At 49.0% G+C, this 14,705-nt stretch overlaps 1 protein-coding gene across 4 annotated transcripts in view; it reads right to left on the reverse strand.

Annotated features, from left to right (window-relative positions):
- MAP2K4 (mitogen-activated protein kinase kinase 4) overlaps positions 1-14,705 on the reverse strand; it is a 104,870-nt gene that overhangs the window by 77,443 nt on the left and 12,722 nt on the right. The window contains exon 1 of one of the 4 annotated variants that reach the window (XM_087751334.1): positions 10,557-10,596. The exons of 2 other annotated variants lie outside the window; for them this stretch is intronic. In XM_087751334.1, the coding sequence (XP_087607460.1) occupies positions 10,557-10,581 (25 nt within the window). In that variant the 5' untranslated portion in view covers positions 10,582-10,596. Of the gene's footprint in view, positions 1-4,403; positions 5,022-10,556; positions 10,597-14,705 lie in introns of those variants that run through there. One more of the 4 variants, XM_087751333.1, reaches the window with a different exon arrangement.

Genomic DNA, 14,705 nt, shown 5'->3' on the forward strand with positions numbered 1-14,705 from the left:
TGCCGAAACACCTGAAATGCCAGGAGTGAACCTCACTGCTGCGCTGGAAGGACAGAAGGCAGCAGGTACCAAACCTCTTCCACACCCCAGCTGAAGGCTGGGTGCAACAAGGGACGTGGTCACAGTTCTGCCACCTTCAAGAGCTTGGCAGATTGCTGAAACTGCCTCCAACAGGCCAACAGCTGGATGCTCTCATAATTTTTGTGTATATTTACCTATGTGGCAGAAATCTTCATTTCTGTTAGCGAAGATAACACAGATGGAAGTGTTAGAGCATTTAAATTTCTTCCCAAAGGCAGAACTGGATAGCTGCACACAGCCAACTCTGACTCTGACCCAACAGCCAAGGCATCTGCAGCAACAAACGTCTGCAGCAACGAACTACAGAGACTACGGCTTTGGTATATCAGTTGATGCAACTTTAACAAAAGAACTTGCATCTGGTTAGTGTAGAGAGGATGGATCCAAGAGGATATTAAAAAAAAAAAAATATATAGCTACTGATCTTAATATAGCCATTCCTAATGAAAGCAAACACTGTGCAGAAAGTGAGAGTATAAAGAAATGGAGATCTGCATCACGTTAACCTGCAGAGCAGGAAGCTGATGGTTTTGTGGTTTTCCTTTTCTGTGTGGTTCCAGATGAGTGAAATCCCAGCGTTTCTAGCTAGGACGAAAACGAGCCTCGGAAGAGCTCGGCTCCAGCACACGGATCACAGGCAGGAGGGGTAACTTCTGTCGAGAGCTCTGGTCTCCTTCTACCACCCAGCTCAAAGCACTCTGCTCCTTGACACGCACCTGCCTGGAGAAGGACATGCAAACCCTTTCCTACCCCAGTGCAGGAACACCAATGACAACAAGTTGCCTTTTTATTACTACACCTATTTATTACTGTAAGAAATTGCTTTTTAATACTATGCGTTTATTCTGCAGCATTATTTGCAGACCCTGACCCTAGGACGTGGGTCTCACTGTGCTCGGCACTGTAACATCACACCGAAGGAAGACCTGCCATCGCAGAGAATCAGCACAGCAGGATCTCCAGTTACTTCACACGCGGGTTACCCCCAGAAGCAGCAGCCCTGCCTTTCCCACAGGTGCTCTACCCTGACTTTTCCCCCTCGGGTTAGTTATAACCCGGATGGCCGCCCCGACCACCCTCGCCGCCAGCTGCTCGCACCATGAGCTAGCGCAGGAAAGGGTGAGAAAAGGAGCGCTGCCTCCTTCAACGACGCCCTGACTTTCCAGTTACCCTGGAACCAGGGCATTAAATCAGACACACAAAACAGCTGGCTGTAACCCACCAAACCAGCTATCTCTGCAAGAAATTTCATTTTGCCATCCCTCTAAGGCCGCTGTTTCTCACTTTTCTTTCCTTTGCATCTCCCCAGTGCTGGATTGCTCTGGGCACAGGAGCACGTGGGGACCACACAGTCCATGCCCTTGAAAGCTCATCGCTATGTGAACTGCTCAGCATGAACATGGAAACGCGCTCTGTAGCTCATCAAAACCTAGCTGACATAGCCACCGCTTCCCAGACTGTCTTGAAATGGTCAAGACGCCACTTTGACCCTCAAGACCCTTGAGGGCACGCAGGGCAGCAGGTATTGCAACGGGCACACTGGTATTGCTGCTCAGCACCCACAATTCCCAACTGCTTAGGAGATGCAAGGGTTCAGCATCCCTGGAGAAACAAAACGGCTCCGGAACACTGGGCCCACGAGCTACAGCTCCCTCCAGCTGGTAACTTATGAGAATTCCCCATGGCTTCCCTCTCCCGTAGGGAAACACTTTCCAGGCATTTTATAAATCCAGCCCAGGGGGTACAAGCCATGGTCACACACTGTTTTGAATTTGTATTTACCTAAAAGTCTCACACCTGTGAACGATGCCAGGCAGGATCAAACGGCCATTCTTCTCTTCCTAGCGTAATCAGGTTTGTGTACTCCTGGGAGGGGCAGGGACCGTCTGGAGACGCAGACCCACTCCGATTTTCATTACTTTCTCTTGAACGCTCTCATGAGAAGCAGCCAGTGCCTGTGAGAAGTAATGTTTACTTGTGCAAGTCCATGGCCACTTCTGGCCAGCCCTCTCTCTAATCAAACTTTCTTCTTCCAGGGCTTGAGGATGAGGAAACAGCCTGAACAAGAGCTATAAATTAGAGCAAACAATTCAAATTCCAGATTTATGGACAAAAGCTGGTAAGAATCACATCAGCTTTATTCTGCCGATACTTGAGAAACCCCAAGACAATGGGGTACAATGAACTGTTTCTAACTTTCAAGTGGTCCTCTCGCCATGAGACATCCAGCGGACGCTCTTCATGCTTCGCCTCCAGCTAACTGCCAGCTTTAGTCCCTGTCGCATCTATAAATGAGCCGTCTTATATTGTGAAATGTTGCTTTCCCTCCAAAACAGGTATTCCGAGTTACTGTTGACACTTCTGAACATTAAGTGAAAGAAGCTATTTAACTAAAAGAACCCAATACAGCCTCATATATGAATTACAATAAATAAACCTCACTGAGAAATGTAACAATTGCACCAGAGTTCCCTATCGAACTAAAATCATAGACTCCACCATTTTGTGTTTAGGTTAAAAATATTAAAATCCAGTAAGAACCGAAATGAAAGTTTATGTTCACTAACGGAAAGCAGAACTTAGTACGCCATCCAGCACTCAAGCTTTTCAGTGTCATCCTTTTACTCATACAGCCATTAGGAACTGCCTAAAAAAATCTAGTAATCATTGACGGACTTGCTTCCATCCATCAACAGCCCCCCAGCTAACAGTCTTCAACCCAGGCACACGCTAATCAACATCAGGATTTTATCCCACCCCACCCCATCCCATCAGAAGGTGGAAGCCACTTGCGGTGTGCCTTTCTCCATGGTGCGATGCCGAGGGGCAGGCGGCTTATACCCGGTTTTGCTGGTGTGTCTGTCCCTGCCTGTCCTGAAATGGTGTGGGGTGGGGAGCGCTTTCTTCGCTCATCACGGGAGCAACCCCACCTTGCCAGAGCAAACGTCCCACCTCGCTGCTGAGTGCCCCCGCGGCCTGCGTGAGGGTTTAGGGTACCGTACACCATCAGGCAAAGAGTACGCCCTGCTGCTCAGCACCCTCCCGGCCGCGCACCCACCGACCTCCTCGCCCAGAGCTGCTCCCCGTACGGGGCAGTACCGGACCCTTCCCTCCACAAACTTGTCCACACTCTTCCTCATCACCTCCACATTTGTAACACCCACAACACTGCACACCACAGTTTCCACAGCGTAACTACCCAGGGCACAAAGCACCACTTCCCCCGGGCTGAGTTTCTTTTCCTAACCTACCTCCTCGCTACGTTAACCGGATGAGTATCAATTCTTCTATCAGCAGATACAGTGAACAATACCATCAAACTGTTCCACATATTCAGATATTCACATATTCTCATATTCAAATGTCCAAAGCAGTTTGAAACGTCACCAGGTCTCACTTTATCCATTTTGTTCTTTTTCCTAGGCTATAGCAGACAGCACTGTAATCCAAAGTGCTTGCTTTAAAAAAGAAAAAAAAAAAAAAAAAAACCACCACACTTTTTTTTTTTTTTAATAAATTCAGTTTCAAAAAATGTGTTATTCTGTTTTTAAACACAGTCCCAAAATTTAATAAGGTCAATTTAGCAAAACCAGTCTTGTTAAAGCAGGCAACTTTCCCCTAAAGTATAAAATACATGTCTAAAACTGAAAGGATATTGGATTCGAATAAGCCAGTTTTAACACTGTTTTGAAGCTCATTAGATAAGACTCTCCTTTGAGTTCTTGGGTTTTCTTTTTTTTTTTTTTTTTTACACTTCCTGATATCTCATAGTTGGACTGCTGCCATTTCTTATTTTGCCCAAATTCATTCAATCAGAAAGACACAATACAGTAATTTCACCAGCAATCAAAAGCATAAAGCAGACTTCTTTTGGAACATCACAGCTTGAGCTTTACATATTGGTTACAAAAGAAGAAAAATCATATGCACATTAATTTCTGGTGTCCTATACGTTATGATTCACGGTATAAGAGAAAATCATTGATATAAAAAAAAAAACAACCAAGGCCAGTACCCCGAAAAGCCTGTTCTGATATATACTAGTAAAGAAAATATGCATCAGGAATATCTTTTGACAAAAGTTTCTGGTAAAGTTATATCTGTCTTAATGTACAGGTCGTCTGAAAATTGCCACTGAGACGATTCAATCTGAGTTCCGATTCCTCGTCAGCAAAGGGGCTGGTGATGCAAACCTAACCCTGCCCTGGACCGGGAGCCGGCCGGGAGCTCAGCGCCCGGACCCCGCCTGCAGTCCCGGCGCCGGAGCACACCGCGCCCGCCAGAGGAAGAACCGGCCCTTCGGACAACGCACCCTCACCGACCTGCTCGCCGGTCCTGCGCCGGCGTCCTCTCCTTCATCCTTCTCCGCTTCCTTGGGAACACGCTACCCTCCGCTTTTATTCAGAATACTCTTGAATACCACATACACCACCCATTAAACCCCCTAAATGCGACCTGTCCAGTACAGGATAGGCAGTAAACTCTGTAACATGCACGCTTTTGTTGCTTTTACGCATGACATTTTATTCCACGTTCAAGTCTCACGTGTCCCTTGAAGGGCACTTTGTACCCAACGCATGATGTGGTAAAAACCAGTTCAGAAAGATTAGCAAGCTGGTGCTCAAGAGCACAAAAAGCTACGCCACACTGATTCATTATCAAAACAAAACCAGAGAAAGTAGCTGGAGTGAAGGCTAATAAAAGCACAACCCTTGCTGCCATGGAAATACAACGGCTGTCACTCCAAAAAGTGTCATTGCACACGCACAGTACTTAAAAAAAAAAACAAACCCAAAACCTGGCACAGTAGCCAAAGCACTGAAACAGCTAGCCTACGAAAATATACTTGTTCGTGGCATTCCTTTAATGCTACACAGCCTCTTAGGAGGAGAAATAAAATTACACTGGGAAGCAATCAATATCAAACTCTGGGAAATGCCCTTCAAACAGTTTCGATGTTTGCAAGCCCAGAAGAAACAGCAAAAAAACTACAAAAGAAAGGATCAGGGCCTGTTCTCTTTTTGCTATACGGACTTCTTAGCAAAAAATAAATGGGAAAGAAGCGCCCCTGGGAGCCACGGTCCCCGGGAGAGGGCAGATGATGGGTGCAGGAGCCCAGCTACCGACACCGAGATCTGCTTGGGCTGTGGCCTGGGCGAGAACTGCCACGGGACAGGGAAGGGGCCTGCAGCCACGGGAGGCTCGGAGCTGCACCCCAGCATGCGCGGCAGGAGCCGCTAGCAAAAAGCCGCTCTCTTTTTAGGTCAGTGGGAAGTTGGTGGCATTGCAACCTTTCCTCCTCGTTTCATAGTTTATTAATAAACAGACTGCTTACTGCTGTGGCCTCCCTAATACAGCTCCATGGAAAATCAACAGGCCTCGTGCCTCACCTGACGGCACGCCGTTTTGTCAAATCATTCAATGCTGCCGTCCCGAATGGAGATACTTGCTGCTGTTTTTCCATGAAAGAGCTGTAGAGAGGTGGGGATCAAATCCTGCCACTTCTCGACGGCTTACAAGAGAAATTCAGACATCTGTGTTACATTCCTTTCATTTACAACAAACGGAGGATCTGCAAAGCATCCCCCTCCGCTGCACACCTTTGATCCTCCTGCATGCAAAACAGCAACAGCCTTTTCCCTTCTCAGCACAAAAAAACACCTTCAGATTAAAAGCTAGATGGTGTTCCTCTGGCAAAAAAGTGGATCCACAGCAGAAACCATCACTTACTGGGAGAGGGCACCAGGTACGTGCCCCCCAGGGCCAGAGCCAGCGAGACCCCTCCTGCCCTCTGCAAGCGCCACCAGTTTCGCTCCCAACAGTTACTGAGCACAGACTGCAGACCTGAAAAAATAAATTAAGTAACAGACAATAGCTCCTGTCATTCTCACTAATAGCTGGCAAACACGACCTACAAAATTTGCCTGTGAAACAGAAAGCCTTTAAAGTGGGTTAAGAGACTTCACAAACGTGGTAATGCTTCCATCACCCTTTCCTTCAAAATAAACATGACATTTGCACGTAACACGCACAAAGTCAGCTTATACACTCCTAACACTTTAAAACGTGGTTTAAAGAGAAGACTACAATTAAAATATACTTTAGGGGGTAATTCAAGCAAAGACACTGTCACTAGGTAACAGTCAACAGTATTTTTAATGGAAAATGCTCCACATCAAAATCTGTCTTTGCTGTAAACATTTACAATACCTGAAGACATCAGGTATTTTCTCTGTCAAAAGAATCTTCTTGAGTACTTTCCTAATAGTTCACTCCTTAATTCAACCGGTTACAATCTACAGAGAAAAACACCACCGTCCCCTCTCTCACCAGCTCCCCGGGCTGACTCCTGCTGCCCATCCCGCAGCGCGGGCGGCCGCTCCGGACGCGGCTGTGCCGGCAGGAGGGTGCCGGGATCCAGCCCCCGCTGCTCGTCGCAAGCTCCCCGAGTCCCGGCCGGGCGGGCTGGACAAGACCCCGCTCCCGCAGGCGCGCTCGCTCTCCCTGGAGCTTACCGCATTAGGTTAAACCTCCTGCCAACAGAATTTAGATCCTTCATCTATACTTTCAATGGTTTTAAACTGAAAGAGGGTAGGTTTAGACTGGACATAAGGAAGAAACGTGGTACGATGGGGGTGGTGAGACACTGGAACGGGTTGCCCAGAGAAGCTGTGGATGCCCCATCACTGGAATCGTTCAAGGTCAGGTTCGATGGGGCTTTGAGCAACCTGATCTAGTGAAAGATGTCCCTGGCTGTGGCAGGGGTGTTGGACTCGATGGTCTCTGAAGGTTCCTTCCAACCCAAACCATTGCGTGATTCAATGATTGACTCTGGGGAACAGCCAATTGACCATGTTTTACACAGGTTTCCAAAGCAGTGAGGAAACCAGGCCAACAGCCCCGCAGCGTGCAAGGAGACGTTCGCTCTTCTCCCTTAGCAGCACCTGAACCCTTCTCTGGAATAAAACTCAGGCCACGTACAACTTCAGGTTTTCAAACCAAGACAACCTACCCTTGGATGCTCAACAGCAGCTGCTCCTATAGAAAAACATGTCATGTCCATCAAAACACCTCTTTGGGATGGAGATCTCCACTCCACAGGAATTCCCCAGCAGCGAAAGCACCCCATGCACAACCCCATTTTTTCAACCGCTCTTATGTATTTTCCCCATTTTTAAGGTAAACTGCAGCGCTCTGGCAGGCAGGTGCTGAAGTATTGGTTTAGGGGGTTTTTAAACGCCTTTCAGCCTCCTGGGTCCAACTCACCTGCATTCCTACCTCCAGGCACAGGAGTCAGCCAAGCGATTTTAATGAAGTTTTTACAGCCTTACCCGCCGCGAGCCCCTGCGCAGGGTCCGTGACCGAGCACGCTGCCCCGGGGAGCTTCCAGCACGTACCTCCACGCTGCCGCTGCAAAACCGCCCACCCCATCCCCTCGGGCTGAGGCATGTCGCTGCTCACAGGACAAACAGCACTACAGGTTCAGAAGCTGGAAACGCTAACAGATTTTCACTTCAAAAATACGAACGTCAGAAATCCATGGTGACGCTGGAGGGCTTTTCGTTGCCTGCTCTCTTAAAGGCCTTACGGCAGCAGCCCCGGCACCGCGCTGCTAGCAAGCGTGCTGCGCAGTCTTCTCCTGCCACCAGGAAAGCAGTTCACACGCTTTTCCTATACTTTCAGATAACCAACACAGTCAACCGAGCTGTTCAGAAAGGACGCACTGGTTATTTGGTGCTCAGCTTACGGTACCCTCAGAGCCCATCCACTCCTGCAATGGGAAAACAACAAATTCTCTTCCCTAAGACCCCATTCGTTACCAGTTTGCTTCAGCAGCTACCGACCATCAGGCCCAGCTGCTGAGCTCTGGAAAACCTCATTATTTTGCAAAACCCTCTGATGACAAAGCCTTTTTTTTTTTTCCTCCTTTTTTTTTTCCTGCAATATCATTTATTGAGGATTTTTTGTTTTGTAGCAGATTTCATCCCCTCCAACGCACACAGACTGTCTATGCCTGACAGAAGATCCCAGCTTCAGATGAAAAGCACTGCTGAGGAAGTCACTAAAACCCTGCAGAAGCATTTAAATATTAAATATTAATCAACCTTCTTCAGCTGCCAAGGTTCGTATGAAACATCGCGTGCCAGCTGTTCCCAGCAGCAAGTCCCATTTCTAACTCCATCTCACCTGCAGAGCCGTTCCCACAGCTCTGCCGTCCGGCAGACCACCCCTCCGCCCGGGTAGATGCTCTTCTTCCACCTCTTTTCACATTTCAGTCGCTGTTGTCTCAGGGATTTACCAGAAAGGTCTACAACTTTAACTCCAATCCTGCCACACAGCTCTAGCTTGCAAAACAGATTTGAAATTCCTGCTTGAAACATCAAGTTTCCTAAAGATTTGTATATCCTGTGCTAATAGAAAATTATTAAAGAATAAATGTGTTTTCCAGCCCTGTCCTAGGGGAGCAATTCTGTCACGCAGGCTCGCTCTGCGCTGTAATGCTGGAGCATACGTCCTTCTCAGCTCTTCCAAGACAGAAAACCATCAGTCTCTGAAAAGCTATGGACAATAAAGGATTTTCTATATACAACATCTCAGAAGAAATGTGTCTGAACAGTGGTCACAAAGTATACTGAGATAAAACCCAAAGACATCAACTGTTTAAAAAACATTAACAATTATCTCTCTAGATATTAGAATCGCTGTCACGAATATGGCTATTGAGTGTAAAAAAAAAAATCTAAATGCAAATTGAAAGAAATGCAGAGTCACAAGATTTCTACAATTCAGATTAAAAAGAAAAGAGAAAAACAAACAAAAAAAGAAAACAGAGACTTCGTTTCTAGTAAAGCTCCCACCTTACTGCAGAGGGTACCTTGAACGATGTCTGAGCGACACACGGCCCAAGCCAATGACAGAAAACAGAACGATGAATCCTGCAGAGCTCCCCGAGTCCCAGAGGACAGCGTCTCGGACCTCTCTGCCTGCTCTCACAAAGAAGCAGGACCAGAAGCGACCCACAGGAGGATCCGGTGCCCATGCTGCCTGCTCTTGAGATAGAAATTTGAGGTATTCACCTGTAAGCTGATGATCCCCTTCACTGCCACGTAAAAGGACGTAAGAAGTCAGGTCTTCGTTCAGCAGAAGTTTTAACAAGCGCAAATCAAACTGCCAAATCCCACCCAGCTGGTATTTCACAGCGATTTAGCAGACAGCAAATCCCCAGGGCTCCATACGCCCATCTACGATCAGTGTAACTGTATGCTGATAGAGTGCTGCTCTGCCGTTACAGGTAAAGCTGAAGGCATAAAGCCACCTCAACAATTAATGACCTTTTACAAATCTTAACTGAGCTCTTACTTCACTAGCACTGTGAGAAATGGAGACTCTCTTAGGAGCAGGACTGCTGCAGCTGGTTTGCTGGAAGAGCCCTGTTCCCCAGGGCTCAGTATTGGGGCTGGTTCTGTTCAATATCTTCATTGATGATCTGGATGAGGGGATGGAGTGCGCCCTCAGTCAGTCTGCAGATGACACCAAGTTGGGTGGAAGTGTCGATCTGCTGGAGGGTAGGAAGGCCCTGCAGAGGGACCTGGACAGGCTGGATTGATGGGCTGGGGCCAACGGTGTGAGGGTCAACAAGGCCGAGTGCCGGGTCCTGCGCTTCGGTCACAACAACCCCTGGCAACGCCACAGGCTGGGGGAGGAGTGGCTGGAGAGCTGTCTGGGAGAAAAGGACCTGGGGGTGCTGGTCGACAGCCGCTGAACATGAGCCAGCAGTGTGCTCAGGTGGCCAAGAGGGCCAATAGCATCCTGGCTTGTATCGGGAATAGTGTGGCCAGCAGGACCAGGGAGGTGATGGTGCCCCTGCACTGGGCACTGGTGAGGCCGCACCTCGAATGCTGTGCTCAGCGCTGGGCCCCTCACCCCAAGGCGGCCATGGAGGGGCTGGAGCGTGGCCAGAGCAGGGCAGCGAGGCTGGGGCAGGGGCTGGAGCCCAAGGCTGGGGAGGAGCGGCTGGGGGAGCTGGGGGGGCTCAGCCTGGAGAAGAGGAGGCTGAGGGGAGCCCTCATCGCTCTCTGCAACTGCCTGAAAGGAGGCTGGAGCCGGGGGGGTCGGTCTCTTCTCCCCAGGAACAAGCGATGGGACGAGAGGGAACAGCCTCAAGTTGTGCCAGGGCAGGTTTAGATTAGATATTAGGAAAAGTTTCTTCACAGTGAGAGTGGTCAGGCCCTGGCACAGGCTGCCCAGGGCAGTGGGCAATCACAGTCCCTGGAAGTATTCATAAAGCGTGTGGATGTGGTGCTTAGGGACAGGGTTTAGAGGTGGACCTGGCAGTTAGGGTAACGGTTGGACTCAGTGATCTCAGAGGTCCTTTCCAACCTTAAAGATTCTATGATTCTAAGAAAAAGCAGACAAATTCCCAGGCCAAGATTCCTAAAAAAAGCAGGATAATAGTAAAAAAAAGTATAGCTTACTTCGTGCCTTTTCACAGAAGTTCATCTGAAAGCCTAAAGCAAAAACGACCGGTTCTCATTCATTCGCTGAAAGTCAAAGCAGCACATCACTGTTAAGAATTACTTTTTATGTTTCAATACTAACTCTAAAATCATAAATAAAATGAGTATTTTAGGTTAAACCGTAGACTGCATTGCTCTGAATGTAGAGCAATCCCATCACGTCAGGATCCATCATTTTATAAACCAAGCTCAAGAGATGGCACGGCTCAACAGACCAGCAAGGGAACCAGCGCTGGTACCCGGCAGGCAACGAGGAGCTCAGGGTACCAGACGGAGCATTAGTTTCCTCCAGCTGTTAATAAAAAGTACAACAGTAACTATTTGGGCATTCCTCGCCAACTGGTGTAAAAAGCCTACTGGAACAGAACAGGTCTGTCATCAGAATTTGGTGGTAACAAGTAACACTTTAAGACTGAAGAGGCTGTTTTGTCCCCAGAAAGTTGAAGGTTTGCATTAAATCTGCTCATATTAAGTAGTGTTTTAAAATATACAGTCCAGCTGCATGTGCTCAGGCGATTTCCCACAAGGGACCAGCTCTCCAGCACTGCCACTGCAGCAAAAGATCAGACCTAGCAAAGCAAGCAGCATTGCACATCTGCAGCAAACGAGCCTGCCCGGAGCAGGGGAGGACGGTACAACGACTTACTGTAACGCCCCAACGTGGCTGCTGCTAACGACAGTTCACGCTGTGCAACAGCAGCCCGAGCGAGCAGCATTGCCCGCAGCCCCTCGCCTCTCCACACAGAGCTGCCGCCCCCCCCTCGCCCCTGCCCGCAGCGAGCCCGGGGTCACACCAGAAGTAACCACACTTCAGACCTAAGTACGGATCCGTTGCTTGATATAAAGGGCAGATCACAGCAAAGCTCCTACTCCTCAAGCGACGAAGATGACCCACCAGTGCTCATAAGAGCCACGTGTGATCTAGCGGGCTATGGTGGTGCAGGCACTAAAGCGTGTCCACGGGAATTTAGCACTGTTGCACTCTCGGTAAGCTGCAGGCTGCTGTTTCCAACCATTTTATCTTTAAATTTGACAAATTAAGGGCAGGGGAAACCAAGCGTTACCCAAGGGGGATCTGACACCCCACCAGCCACACGTAGCACAGGGCTCCCTGCAACAACGCACTGAGCGCCTGGAGCAGAGCCTGCAAACAGCGTCTCCTCAGGCACAGCGGCCACCCAAGGACGGGCAGCAGGTGCCCAGCCAGCAGCAGAGCCAAGACCAGCCCCGGCCCTCTCCACCACTGCTGACCAAGCCAATGGAGATGGGTGTTCCCTCTGACTTCTTCTACGACGTTTACCTCTGAACCAGTACTGTCACCCCAGAACCAGTACGAGCCACGTGAAGTCCGCACAACACACTACGGCCACGTGGGATGGTGGCTATACCCCGTACCAGAGCAAACACCATCTTCTCTGCTGTCTCCACAGCCTCGCCTTATCGTATGGCAAGGAAAGCTATAAAGGCACCCAGAGAGAGGGGACCTGGCTGGAGCTCACTTGCTTCCCCACAGCCGCTCAGCATTGCACAGAGACAGATTTCTGGGAAGCACCTGGCACGCTGAAGGTGAGCGCGTCGATGGCACGGCACAGGCACGCACCGGGAAGAAGCACAAGCGCGTCACCGCTAGCCAGCCACCAGAATAAGAAACATCATCCACCAGAGAGGAAGGTCTGCGCTCATCGTCCGGCCTAAGGGCTTGAGCCAGGCGACTATTTTAGCTCTCAAAAACCACCCGATGTGCTACAGGCACGTTTCAACTTACGCTGCGCTAAACATGACCTCAGATATAAAAATATGGGACGTTTTTGACTTCGTTTGAGTGAGGAGTGAGAAGTGCACAAAAACTATGCAACCCAAATGTAACCCAACACTGTGCAGATGAAAAAGAAAGGGGAAAGAAGAAGGGGAAAGAAGAAGGGGAAAGAAGAAGGGGAAAGAAGAAGGGGAAAGAAGAAGGGGAAAGAAGAAGGGGAAAGAAGAAGGGGAAAGAAGAAGGGGAAAGAAGAAGGGGAAAGAAGAAGGGGAAAGAAGAAGGGGAAAGAAGAAGGGGAAAGAAGAAGGGGAAAGAAGAAGGGGAAAGAAGAAGGGGAAAGGGGAGAACCAAAAAAATCCTGCCTTGCCCTCTCCCACCGCGCCGGCAGCACCGTGCGTTCCTCACGGGCACACTGCTGCCAGCTCTGGACTTCACCACGAGTCTCGCACGACCTGGTGTCCCCTCACACCAGCAGCTACAACTTACACAACCTCCTGAATGAGACGGGGGTTTTTAATTGGTTTTCTCTCTACAATAGCATACAAAAACTGAAAAATAACCAAAAAGCCACCACAGCAGGCTGGCAATATGTTCAAAGGACAAGAATCAAGCAAGAACTGTAACTGAAATTACCCGCAGAAGTCTACTAATGTTGATTTTAAGGCTCCGAAATCTTATTAATAATACTGATTGGTGAAAATAAGAAATGCATCAGCGAACCACCTGACTAGTAGGAAAACATGAACATTTAAAAGAAAGAGGAAAAAAAACCCTTATGTCATTCTGCAAGGAAAGTTCCTTTTACCCATACAAAACCAACTCAACTTTCTTGATGCGTTTGGAAGTTCACTGTTTTGCTTTAAAACTTCTTCCCACTCCTTTGGCCCAGCTCTGCATCTGCCACCTCTGCTCTCCCCTTGAAACGTTTCTTTCTCAGCTCCGGGCAGCGGGACGCGCGTGCACGCTGCCGCGCCGCTCAGCTGCACCGTGGCTCTTCAAACGGGTTTTGAAGTCCAAACAGATCCTCTGAATACATTTAGATTTTCAGAGATGGCGAATGACATTTTCATCTACTCTTTGTTTTCTTTCCGATCGTCTCCTTACTTTCCTTTTCAGTCGTGTTATTATAAGCCACTACGCCAGACATGATTCTTTTAGGGGTTATACAACTATTTTCATTCTTTCAAAGTCCCACAGCTAGGGCCAAACACAAAGTTTTTCTGCTAAAGAAATAAGCACCATAGAGTCTCTCAACAAAAATTCCCCAAGTCCGCTGGATTTTGAAAGTCCTTCGAAAAAAGCTCTACCGCTGTGCAGAGGGCAGGCGGGTCTTCAGCACGGAAGGAGCCTGGGAGTCTGCCCGGCTAATCCCCACGGTCTCACGCTGGGTAACAGAAGACTGTTGCAAAAATATCAGCCAGTAGCCCCAACGCAGATCCAGCTATCTTCTTCCCTTGCCCTCATCCCCATTAACTCCTTCGCCCTCGGAACTCCCAGAAAAAGGAACTCATGCACCAGTTCTGCATACAAAATTGGACTGTCCCACACAAAACCACCAAAGGGTCCTCTTGGCTCTCGCAAGGTGTCAGAGCAACACAAATAAAAGTCGTCCACCTTCACAGACATCTGCGCACAGCCTACGGCCAGAGCCAATGCCGCTCACTGTCCGCCTTAAGTCTCACCCCAGAGAAAATCGACCTGCACTGCTTTGGTTTAAGATGCCACCATTTCTCCACTACAGCAGGACTCACGATTTTTTGCCAAGAAGGTGGGAGCTGCTTAATGCCACCCACGTACCAGCAATGCTACGCTCATCTCTGTCCGTGGTGGATGAAACGCTGCAGCAGCACAGCCGGGGTCTGTTCCTGCTGCTGCCGCCCTGGGGGGCACCCAGGGGAAGGGGGAAGCTGGAGGCATCAGCCTGGTCCTGCTGCCCACATTTCTGCCCCGTGCAAGGCCATCAGCAAACCCAAGAGACAAAGTGAACTCCAAAGTCACTGCAAATAACCTCCCATCAGCGGGAACAGAGCATTCGTTTCCTGGAAAGGGTGGCAGAGGCTGGTTCCTCGCCCAGCCCAAGGCATGCCAGGCAGGGACACCACCGCGCTCTGAAACACCTCCAAGAAGCAGGCATTACGGATGGAGTAGCAGCATGCATGTTGAAGATGACAGATCAACAGCTACACAGTTGTCACGAAATGACCACGGTCGGACAACCAGAAGAACATCTCCAGCTAATGACAGCAACGGTCCTCTGGAAAGCAAAGAGTCCAAACCGTTTTTAAGAAGGAGCTTGATGTGCTTATGTACGAGGTAGAAAGGGGTAACTACTGGAGACAAAACATTAAACT

Source organism: Nipponia nippon, unplaced genomic scaffold (genome assembly GCF_047370975.1).
Source record: "Nipponia nippon isolate SJK-2023a ecotype South Korea unplaced genomic scaffold, ASM4737097v1 scaffold_14, whole genome shotgun sequence".
NCBI lineage: Eukaryota > Metazoa > Chordata > Aves > Pelecaniformes > Threskiornithidae > Nipponia > Nipponia nippon.